Source organism: Struthio camelus, chromosome Z (assembly GCF_040807025.1).
Source record: "Struthio camelus isolate bStrCam1 chromosome Z, bStrCam1.hap1, whole genome shotgun sequence".
NCBI classification, from domain to species: domain Eukaryota; kingdom Metazoa; phylum Chordata; class Aves; order Struthioniformes; family Struthionidae; genus Struthio; species Struthio camelus.
In genome coordinates this window covers 51,860,202-51,872,765 of record NC_090982.1, presented here as the reverse complement: position 1 = coordinate 51,872,765, position 12,564 = coordinate 51,860,202, and the positions used below count along the sequence as shown (strand labels likewise).

The 12,564-nt window shown below is 36.2% G+C and overlaps 1 protein-coding gene across 2 annotated transcripts in view; it reads right to left on the bottom strand.

Moving 5' to 3' along the window:
* LOC138064532 (chromodomain-helicase-DNA-binding protein 1) overlaps window positions 1-12,564 on the bottom strand; it is a 52,624-nt gene that overhangs the window by 25,463 nt on the left and 14,597 nt on the right. For both annotated transcript variants that reach the window (XM_068927520.1, XM_068927521.1), the window contains exons 3-13: window positions 11,141-11,345; window positions 10,001-10,108; window positions 8,624-8,691; window positions 6,348-6,497; window positions 5,769-6,049; window positions 4,038-4,263; window positions 3,056-3,156; window positions 2,624-2,802; window positions 2,002-2,129; window positions 1,453-1,669; window positions 795-884 (exon numbers count right to left, since the gene is read on the bottom strand). In XM_068927520.1, the coding sequence (XP_068783621.1) occupies window positions 795-884; window positions 1,453-1,669; window positions 2,002-2,129; window positions 2,624-2,802; window positions 3,056-3,156; window positions 4,038-4,263; window positions 5,769-6,049; window positions 6,348-6,497; window positions 8,624-8,691; window positions 10,001-10,108; window positions 11,141-11,345 (1,753 nt within the window). The remainder of the gene's footprint in view (window positions 1-794; window positions 885-1,452; window positions 1,670-2,001; window positions 2,130-2,623; window positions 2,803-3,055; window positions 3,157-4,037; window positions 4,264-5,768; window positions 6,050-6,347; window positions 6,498-8,623; window positions 8,692-10,000; window positions 10,109-11,140; window positions 11,346-12,564) is intronic.

Genomic DNA, 12,564 nt, shown 5'->3' with positions numbered 1-12,564 from the left:
ATTTTAATACCAGGCTACAAATACCATCACTTTACTTTAACAAAACATGGACACCTATGCATCCAGACACCTAAATGTTTTGGATTCAACAAAAGGCTATGCAAGCATCCCAAGGAAATATATGCTAAGTGTAAAAGGAAAGAAAAGGCCAAAAATCTGATCTATATTAATTTTCACGTTAACAGAAAGAAATTACTATTGACCTCCTTCAAGAGGTCAATAGAACAAAATGAAGATTTAGAATAGAACAATAGGTCAATAGAGCAAAATGAATTTGTTTCAATAGAAACAAATGAAGTAAAAACGTTCTGCTCATTGGCTCTCCATAAAAATTTTGATATGCTGTTGGCAGATTTAATGATAACTGTGTGTGACCATCATGGAAACTACCATACAAAGGAAAAACATACGGGATTTCAAGAGTTCTGAATCACAGATGTCAGGGGTGGTGGGCTGATTTGTTTTTTCAGTTCCTTGATGATGGTCTATAAGGAAGGAGAGTGCTTCAAGGTGGAAATTGATTACTACAGTAATGAGAAGCTCAAACAAACTGAAGAAAAAAAAAGAAGTGTCACCCATTCAATGAGGAGGGAAAAAAAAAAAGGCATAAAGCCTCATCATATATACAGAAAAATCTAAAAGTACTTGAAGAAAACTATACTGTTCTACTTTCAAAAGCAAAGCTGTCAAATTCCCCATCCATTTAGAGATCCAGAACCCAACTATGTGTAACCTTAAAGGAGTTCTGCACTGGACAAGTGACTGTATCTCCCTGAAGAAATAAGCGTGATTACCTTATCTTTCAGCAAGATTTCATAAGTTGTTAGAAGTATATTAAATTTTAATCGCTTGGTCTGTGGATGCATCCATTCATGAGTTCTTATCTACAAAGAGAATTAAGTGAACTGTAAGCTACAGAAAAATAGTCTTATTGATTGGGATGATTTCAAGCACTACAGCAATGTAATTGTTTACTGACATACAAGAATTTGATCACCAAACAGAAGCACAGCACGCTAACATATGCAAGACTGCAAGTTCAAGCTCTCTAAGGATCCCAGGATGTTTTTTTAAACTTATGAAGAAACGGCAAAAAGTTTCTGTAAAACTTTTTTTTTTTTTTTAACTTTAATGGATAAGATTACTTACACTACTCCTTCACAAATTAAGATCATGATTGGCTTACCTTTTCAAGCACCTAAATAATCCCATGGCAAAAGACAATTTATTCTCAAGCTCAAATTTGCATTTTTAATCGTTTTTATTAATTAGTAGGAAGGAAATTTTTCACATGTTTACATCAGATCAAAATCTAAGCTCACACTTTGCTTTCTAAAGACATACAGTATTTGCTCATTCCTAACCAAAATACTGGAGAGTAACAGAAGACAAGAGCATGAAATAAGTCTTGTTTACTGCTAAGCTTTTTCAATGATACAAAGAAATACTCACCATATTTCTGCTAGTTATATCTCCTAAGTAAACCACAGCATTCATCTGAGGAGCCCAAGTCTGAATCTCTCTTTGCCAAGATGTCAAGGTGGAAAGTGGCACGACGAGCAAGAAAGGTCCATATAGTTGATGTTCATGAAATAGGTAGTTCAGAAAAGAAATCGTTTGTATTGTTTTACCCAAACCCATTTCATCCGCAAGAATACAACTATTCCCTCTGAAAAATGCAGAGAAAAATGGACAAGAAGAGATTATTATTTTTTGAGCATAAAAACACTCATGCAAATTCTGAAGATTTTGCAACTGTAAATCTCCAAGAAGTCTATTTAGATACAGTTAGAAACAATTTCAAAAATCACATAATTTTTAGCATACTACTTATTTTTCAAGTGTGTTTAACAAAAAGCTTGCACATGTTCCTTGCATATCTACTTTAAAATTATAAAAATAATGTTGACCTTTCAGAAGTTTGCTTTCTTTTAACAGATGACTTACCATCACATCTTACAATTTACAAACAAAGAAAAATTCATTTCAGACTATACTTACTTGCACCATGAATGAGCAAGCCAGTTCAGTCCATTTAACTGATAGTCTCTTAATTCTAAACTTTCATGCCCTCCAATATAAGACGGTTGCTTCTTTAGCGCAACAAACCTTGGCCTCTGTTTTAGAACCTGTCAGAAGGAAATTATACATCAGTCCTCTAACAGGACTAACAGAAGCTACCAAAATGTTTTCCTGTTGAAGCAACATAGCGTTAGAAATGTGTTGGGTCACCATACCTAGTCTTTATCCATCACAGACAACTAGGCCATACAGCAACACCTGAAATTATTTTGATTGCTGATCTAAATTTCACAACAGGAAAGACATTAACACATTCACAAAGGTTACTTTCAAAACAAATGAAACTAAACTCATCTATGAATGCCAGTAAAAAGAGCAGGGGACAAACATAAACAAAAAGCTATTCTCAGCAGTGATACTTGCTCGCTCGCGCTCTCTCTCTCTCTCTCTCTCCTCTATACACACATATGTATACATATCCCATTATTATTATTCTGAATAACATAAAAATATTATGTAATATGTTATTTCCATGTTATTTCCAGATGCACAACACTTACTATCACAATTGATTATAAACCCATTGCAATTACACGCTTACCTTGCAGTCCTTAAAGGGAGTGGTCTTGGATTGATTTCTGCTAAAATACTCGTCAATGCGTGCCTGAAATTTTTTAGCAATGAGAGCACCATCTTCCCAGCTGCATTCTGAGTAAGGCAGACCCTGCCATTTGCAATAGTAATCTGGATAACCAGCTGCTGATTTCTGATTTGAATGAGCTGCAGAAACGCATCAGAAATATCAGTTCAGTATTCTCTTTCTGTATTTTAAGAAAACGCTCATTTTAAACAAGACAATTTAAACTAGTTTAACAACAAAGAAAGTAGAATAAACCTTTTATCAGAAGTTTTGTTTTGCATTAAAACATTGGTCACATCAATACTCTAAATTTCTTAACTACAAATGCAATATACAAGCAATAAGCATGTAATATGCTCAACACTATTTTCTGTCTGCAAGTTTGTTACGTACCAATTATTCTTTCCACTATTTGATATTGTTTATGTAGATCATCTGTAAGTTCCTGCTGGCAGTTATAATATTCCACATCTTCTGGAGAAGCATTTTTCAGCCTGAAATAGGAATTTATTTACAGGGCTTATTACACTGTGCAGTTCTAAAACTAAGAAAATTCGGTAACTCTAAAGCTCTGAATGTAAGCATCACAGGAATGCTGCTCAGAGAGCTTCTTTGAAGGGACTACAACTCAAAATCTCGCTAGAGAAGCGTTCCATCTGGCCTAGGTGCCTCATCGCTAACGACTGAGGAAGCGTATGAAGACGACACTACAGCTTGCACTTGTCATGCAGATAAATCAAGAGGATCTATTCTCAACCGTGTGCAGGGTACTTCACAGGATACTTTCACGGAACAACATCAGGGATGGCTCACTCTAAGAATGCATTTTATGAGTAAGATTCCCTAAAAATCCCACCAGTGTTTGTAGACGATATTAAAATACTAATGACATTGAACATCAAACAAGTGGCATTAAAATGTACAGATTTCTACAGTTCTTAGCTCTGAGGCTTTGAGAGAAGTTTGAGCCAAGAAAACTAAACACTTAGCAAAATAATCTCTGCACTGATTCCTGAAGCACTCTGATCAAAGTATAACTACAAAACTAGTAAAAGAGGTAAGACTTAAAAACAAAACAAACCCACCCATCTTGTGCAAACTTCATTTATAACAGACATACTAAAATTCAGGAGCAGAAGCCGCCTGCTTAAAGATCCAATTTTACATGATGCGTCACCTGCTCAACAAAAGAGTCAGCATGCTCAGAATCTTACAGGATTGTAAGGTGTTAGGGAGGCCTCAAACTTTTTTTTTTTTAAAGTTTTTGTCTTGAATCATGCCCTCACAAAGTAGCAACAGATCTCACAGAAACACAATAACACATCTATATTGCTATAAAAATATGTAACATGGAAGCAGTTATAAAAATATTCACCATCGTTTTGTTTCCTGATCCTTTTTCTTATAATTGTCCAGTTTCTTCATTCCTTTAACATTTTGTTGCTTCAAAGTCTCCTCAGTTTCCCAAGTATTATGGATGTGGGACCAGCCTTTCCATTTAATAAGATATTGTACTTCTCCTGGCTCCTTTGACTTTTCGAACCCAGCATTTGGATCACCATCTGCCTCAACTGCATAGATAGTGGTTGCAGCACCAGTGGCTGAGAAGGAAACCATACCATAAACCTTAATTAAGTGTGCACTGCCATAAATTAACCAATAAGAATTATGCTGTAGAAAGCAATCAGTGATGCTTTTAAATAAATTATATCTACAGCTCTCAGGTAATCACTCTTATTTGAGCAATTACGATATAGATATGTTAACACATGCACAAGAAGTCAACAGAAAATCAAAAAAGCAACCAAAAATCCTCTGCATCTAACCTGTAATATCTCATCTTTTCTTACTAGAATTTTCCTAGTATTCCTAGTTTCCCTACTGATCCCTAGGGAATGCTCCAGTAACATTACTTGCTGTCTTCCCTACTATATCCTTCTCATCTCTGAACATATATTAGACGTCTGACGTTATGCTTGGTCAGGTCTGAGACATCAATAACCTGCTATTAGGGATCCTATATTTCTTCCTAGACATATATTACTGCATTTTCTTTTCCTGCCCTTGGAACCTTATCTAAGGAAATTTTTAATTAAATACAGTCTGCGTCCCAGTTGAAGCGTACTAGCATCAGGTAACAGGCTCATTTCTGTAAGGAGGGTCAGGCAAGGAATGGGACTCAGCCAGCCGCAGGGGCCAGATATGACAGAGAGTGACAACAACAAAGGACAGCACAAACAGCGACAACATCTGAACAAGCAAAATATAACAAGCATAGTCCAAAAGGCTTTGAACACAGTGGTGTTCACACTGCGTGTTGGAGTAAAAGACTTGAGAATAGACTGGAATTCAGGACAGCACAGGAGAAGAGAGTTGAGAAAAGACAATGCAAGCTCCAAGATGGGTCAGAAACTCTAGACACTGGTTATAATTAACAGAAAAAGGTAGCTCTGAAGTGTAAGGGGCCCAAATTTTCTATAGATAGAACACTAATTTACAGGCCAAAACACACACAGAGAACTGCGGGACACTGCAACCTATCTGCTGGGGGAAATATGACACCCTTACCATCATTCACAGCAACACTTGTAGAAGTTCACCTGCAAGCATGCCACCGAAACCTTAGACACACTTTGCAATGTATTCAGACAATTTGCACAGGAATAACTGAAACCACAATCTCAATGGTTCAGCCTTCCCAACACCATCCTTCAGAGTTCAGATTACTGCTTAGCTGTCCTACCAAGTCTACTTTCTCCCCTCCCAATGTATACAATGTATACCTATCAGGTATCAGAAAGCGTACAGACAGTGCTGTGAAAACATGGTATGCATTTATGCAATATGGAGCTATTTTCCACTTATCTAATTTCTTTTTGCATTACTCAGTTACATAAGTGCTATGCTTTACTTTATAAGGCTTGAAAAGGGACTTTATTTAATGAGCCTCCTTTTCAGGGTGAAAAACAATACAAGATGACTTTCTGGTATTTTTAAAATTACTGTTTACAAACATCATGGGTGACCTACAGCTGAGAACAATTGCTGAAGCTGTAACACAACTCACTTCAGCATCTTAAGAACACCGATAAAAAAAAAAAAATACCTCCTTTTCGGCCGATTCGACTGTCCATAAACTTCTCTATAGTTTCAAATTCATCTTCTTCAGGTTGTGGGACATCTTCTCCACAGACTTCCAGCAAGTCATCAGAATCTGTCTTAGTTTCTTCAGCTTCTTTGTAACTAACATTGACTGTTGCCTGGCGACGAGATCCTCTCTTATCATAATCATCATCGTCCTCGTCGTCGTCGTCGTCGTCATCGTCGGATGAATCGAGCTGCCTCTTTTTCTGTCCTGTACTCTTTTTGCCGCTTTTTGGCTTAATTCTTAAGACAATAAGATATGACAAAACAATGGGGTTTCAACACGGAAAACGACAAATCATCTGTATTTGTTTCTGAATATGTTTATTTCATGACTGTTCAGTTATGCCACTTTCAGTTACAGCCCACAGGAAAGAGGCATTCACTACAAAGCACTGATACGATGACATCTTTTGTAGCTTAAAAAAATTCTCCAATTTCTGTAATAAATATTTACATTTTCATTTGTATGTATAGTGTACAGTGCACAGATTATTAATTAGAAACAGCACCAGACCATGCAAAATGCAAGACTTCTTACCTGCTTGGAGGTTTCCGGCTTTTGACCTTGTTTTTTGGCTCATAGTCAGATTCACTCTCTTCACAACTGCTTTTCTCTCTATCTTCCTCTGATTCAGAGTCGGAGCCAGTTCCTGATACTGACCCTGACCCAGACATTTGCCAGTCTTCACTGTACATATTGAAAGACAAAACAGTAACTCACATTACTCAAAGTATTCATCTACATGTTTGCTGCTGTAATCTCAACCTTCTTAACAGAAACAGAAATCCTCTAACAGTTATTTCAGCATCAACTGAAAGGACAGAAAATTATCATGAACAGATAATAAACAAGTCAAAATACCTAAAGTCAACACCTCTGGGCCAAGTTTTCTATTATCAAGAGGTAGATTTAAAAAGAAAAACTCCAAAACAAAGATCTGAATGTTTACATAAATTACAAAAATTTGAATTTGCCTATGAATTACAGAAGTGAATTAATATGTTAAAGATATAAATTACAAAAATTTGAATTTGCCTATGAATTACAGAAGTGAATTAATATGTTAAAGAAAGACTGATATTAAAAAACCCAAGTACTTCGCAAGACTTTAGCTGGAAAGACCCACATTTACTGTAGCTTATCCATGCTCAAATCATAAAAACACTGTAACATTATTAGGACACAGAGTCCAATATTCTCTAATAGCTATGTTCCCCTGTGCCTCGTGTGAAGAATCAGCAACTTTGCCACAGGAACAAAGAATAATGCAGAAGCACATTTGAGAAGCATCCAGAAAGACTAGAACTGCAGCAATTTGTGAGAGGCATTTGGCTCCTAAGAGCTCCCACTGAGTTCTCAAATCGGTGCTTCACAAACAGGCAAGATACTACAAGCAAACAGCTTGTGACTCTTGAGAGGCAGTACCTCCTTACTCCTGCTTAGCTGAGATCTTCTACTTTGCAACAGGAAAGATGTACCCCCCAATCAACAGCATCTTGCTTTGGATTCCGAGTTTGTACAGGCAAATTAGTTTGTACAGGCAAATTTAATCTTAATAGCTTTGTGATCAAAGCGGGGCAGGGTGGGGGGAGAAGGTCTGGCATATGTTCTTGAAAGGTTGCTAAATCTTTATACTACCATTTATCATCAGGTTTATGGCTCCTTGATCAAGGCCCTGGAACAGTACTAACGTTTTTCAGAGGTGGATTATCACTCAAAGACCTCTGCATTAAATATCAGATCAGGAAGCTTAGGAATCAGTGCTTTGACATCCTCTCTCCCCGCAACTTAAACATGCATCGGTCCTGGAAGAAATTACGTTTCCATCGTTCCAAGGCACACACATACACTGACCAACGCTACAGCATCATTTGTATTATTAAAAGCCTTTTTATGCATGCAGTAAGTTAAAAAAAATGCAAATCCAAAATCTGCATTTATTTGGTGATAGAGACAACAAATAAAAAACATCACCTTCTAGGGCTTGATCCTGTGCCACATTATTAAACAAGAAATCTCTCATCTGCGTATCGGACAATAACTGCCAACATGCTCGTTCAAAATAGTCAAAACAAAATTCAAGTACTGAGTATATGAGGTTATTCGGTTACTGGTTTCTAGTAATGCTTCTCAAAGACGTTACACTGGCAACCCTGAATACTGAGATGACTCATTAATTGGGAGAAAAGGTAGGAGAGTACATTCAACTGCTATATACCATTCATAAAAACATAGGTCAGAGTCTATTCTCCTCTCATTGTCATGAGGACAAGGTATAATCCTTTTCACAAACTTCTATATCTACAGCTTAAGAACAGCTTAATTTCAATTAAACTTCCTTGAGTAGTCAATAAAGCCAGTTACTGTCAGACATGTAATAAATTCTAAACAGTTCAGAGAAAAATCAAAAAGGATTTGGCATAACCTATGGGATTCCAACTTAAATGTGATCTCAGACAACCTGCTGAAGTAGTATCCTATTTCTTCAATGATTTTTAGGGAGGACCCTCAGCACAAAAATATGCTGCACCTAAGAATATTTTTAACATAAAAGGGCTGAAAAATGTTTTTGAGTAAGCCTGTAGGTAACACAGGCTCTTTTGCTCAGAAAATAGGTATGATGTATATGTTTCTTTCAGACTTTTTACTTTAAAAGTATTCCAAAGCATCAATCAAAACTGAGAAGGACAAGATAAAGATGAATTAAAAAGGGAATTTAGTATGTCAAGTGTGGAGAAATGAAGCACGGGTAATTATGAGCATACACCACCATGACAAAATATGATGGGATATTGTTTATGAAAACATCTTACTCTTTATGTTTTTTCTTCTTGGTTTCACTGGATGAGTCATCTGCAGAATCTTCACTGCTAGATGAGTCCTGCAGATGAAGAATAATATACACGATTCATTATCACAAAAAGAATCAAGTATTTTTAGTATTTAAAAGATAATTCATCTCCCACTTTCACATTGGAATCATGTTCTTCATGTTTTATCCTCTTCATCCCCCTCAGTGTACCTAATGATACCGAACAAGAGGAGGATTGGTGATTTTGTTGTATTTATCTATCTATGAATATATCATGTCAGCAGAATTTTAGAAACCACCACCAAAAACCTGACTTAAAAATAATCAATGTGCCTAGGTAAAATATAGTCATGGTTTAATTTGCTGCAAGTTAATAAATCGAGATGAAATTCTACCGAAAGCCTAATAAATATCTCCTGCCATTTCAGAGCTCTGTCACCTTTCATATTCTCTCACATTTAAGCACCAGTTTAAGAAAAGTTTGAGAAGAGTATGTAGGTTTCTTCTCTTTCCAGTCAACAAGAAAAGAAATTGATGAACCGTCTTAAAACTAGATTTTCTTAAAACCAATCTCACAAGGATTAGGATTAGATTGTTCTTATTCTGAAAAACAGCGGTTGAAAAAAGAATTCTTAGCAATAGCTTCAAATTAATATTTTAACGATATATGACTGGGTCCTTTGTTTTAACAACGAACAGCTAAACCATACCAAAAGAGAAATCTGGAACGACGAGTAAAGATTTGTGACCACAGTGCTTCATTTTTATAATGAAGGAGATATGAAATGCCTGCTTTATACATAAATTCCATTTCACAGTCACTAGTGTCCTTAGGAAAATGTTCCGACTGCACAAGGTCGACACTTGTTTACTCCATGATTTAGATTTTAAAATATCTATCGAGGTATAGTTCTTAAAATACAAGATTTCTTTTGTAATAATTGTTATGAAATTTGCAAAAATGCAGTTTTCTACTGCATGCAGTATTTTTTGACAACTACAGCAGCTGCCTGTATACAAAAACAATAGCTGAGAAGTCTTTTAGCATTTTTAACTGTATTTATGAAACACAGAAGCCAAAAACACAATGAAAGTCTGTACTACATAACCTGAAAATTTTGTCCATACATCAGATTACCTAGCTAAAAACACCAAATAACCTAGGCTGCTACAAATTTGGCATAACTCAGCTGGAAACATGCAACTGAAGATATTTTTACGTTTCCTCATAAGCCTGTCCGCTATTTGTATATTACTTTTATAGACTAAAACCAGACTTTTACACACACTTAGAGAATACAATTTGGCTCTACATTATTTTATTCCAGCATATGGGGCAATGAGACACTTATGTTCACATTTTAAAAAACTAATTTACCTCTTCTGAACCACTGTCTGATGAAGGTGCCTTTTGTTGCTGTTGCTGCTGCTTCTTGAGCACTGCTGATCTCTGCACAGCAAGTATACTTGGACTGGACTTCCAAAACTGAATCAGAATTCAGACAGAGAGTCATTTCAAAATACTGAAACTTTAAAGTTTACCACATACTTACATTTCTTAACATAAGCAGCATCACTAGTGAGACTGATCTCAATTTTATCAATAATAAAAATTCATCATAAAATACCGTATGCATTAATAATAACAGACAGCAATTTCAAGCAGTAAGATTTCTACAAAGCAGAACACTACGTAAGAATCGCCAGCACAATTTTTACTGTAAACAATAGTTGTGCAGGTCTCTGTATTATTACAGTAAAATATTTTTAAAGTAAATTGTTAAATTGGTCCAGACAAATCCTTTCAGGCCACTCAGTTGACATAATCTTCCAGTAGTTTTGCTTCATGTGGGAATAGTGAAGTACATGAACAAAAATACAAAAGAGCATTCCTAACAGGCTGGATCTTATGGTAACGAGTATTTTAATACCTTTAATTTATACATGTTCTATCATCCAAATAAAGCCCATATTACACAGAGAAACAGAGGAGAGTTCAGGTAATTTTGATCCACTGGATTCAAGAGGATTTCTAAACAGTAGTTTTTTCCTAAATTTAGCAGACTTCTGTCATGCAGAAAGTCACCTGTATGTAAACTTACAATTTTCATAAAGCCATTTATTGCTAATAAGAGGAAAACAAGTTTTAGAGAGATAACTTCAAAAATTAAATGTTAGAAATAACAGGATGACGTGGCTTCATCTTCAGAAATGAGCAGTAAGTAAATAGGTGCTTTTGACGATTAACATTTTAGGTAGGTACTTAATCATGAATGCCTATAAATGCAAGAATTTAAGAGCATCAAGACAAGTACTCATCTATGAAAAACTTGGCCCATAACAAAATGTTATGACAGCTAAGCACGTGCTTTCACTAACCCTCCCAAGTTAAATTTTAATAACAATGTTTTGATTACCTCATCCTCTTTATTCTTTTCTTTAATGAAAACTGCTCTTGAAACTAACTGCACAGTGATTTTTTCCCCCCACAAGTGTTCATTTATATGTTTCGTTTTACCTCAGATCCATCAACTTTTGGTGGCTTAGCTTGAACTTGTTTCTTCTCTCTAGATGTGTCAGACTCTGACTCTGATTGACTGCCTGACTCTGACCCAGAGTCAGAGTCACTGCTACCTGACTGGCTGCTACTTCCATCACTACTGCTTCCAGAGCTTGAACCAGATCCAGAACCCGATGCTGACCCAGAATCATCATCTGATCGGCTGCAATTAGAAGATAGCAGGATATTACAAAATAGCTAACATAACAACAAAAAAAATATATAGCAGCATATTTCTGTCACAGCAGAAAGACTTTAACTTCACCCAAAATCAATGGTTAACTTAGTCCAAACATACAGGAAACATACAAATGGATGCAGTGGATTAAGTCAGTCAAGAATGAGAATTCAGAGCAAAATAATTTCAAGTTATATTCACTTGAACTGCAAACATTAAAAAAAAGAAGAAGAAAGAAAATGCCAAAATCCCAAACAAGAAACCCAAAAAGGTGGCATCAAAATCTATGCTATCACTGCCTGCACAAATCATCGGGGTGGGAGGGGAGAGGTGGCTAATTGATCATCCTCTGCCCTAGAATGCACTTACTTGACAACAAAGCCAAAGCACTACTTTTTCTGCTGTTGCTAACATCAGTGAAACTGGACTGGTGCGGGAGAAAGGAAAGAAGCTATCCACAGACTGACTCCTATAGACAGCACTTCAATTAGTTCTCTGCATCTTTTGATTTTGAAAGAAGATAGAAAGAGAAAGAAACAAACCATGGTGATGCTTCCTTGTTCTGAGGTGGGGGATATGGAGAAACACACTACTGGTGGATTTCCTCACACTTGCTGAGAAGAAGAAGGAGATCAACAAACTCCCAAACTTCCCATTTCAGTTATCAAGGGCTTACTTCAGGCATGACGCTGAGCACTAACATATTAATATATTACAATACTAATATATTAACCTGACTTGCAAAGGAGAGTGAGGCACCCACTGCAGAATGACTGGAATTTAAACTCTTTACCAGAAATTAAGGGTAATATCCGTCACGATTTACTGAAGAGATTTTAAATATAATAGTATTCTTGTATACAAACGTTACCTTACTTTTAATGCTGGTTAAATCAGAACATTATAAAATAATAGCGTTTCTCAGCCTACCAAAGTGCCATAGGTAAATGCCATGGGGACTGTGGAAGGCAGCACTAAGTATAAATGAAGAGAACGAGGTAAGAAAATTCAGTGAGGAGAAACCTTGAGACACTTGTAAATACTGGCTAGACAAATTCCAGTGACAAAATGCCACCAAAAACACGTAAATCCTACAAAGCCTTGGTGAAGGGAAAGGGAATCAAACCCTTTCATGCAAGACTAGGCTTGCCCAAGTTGCCATACTTGGTTTTGCTCATCCATGTTATTGCCCTAAGAAATGTAC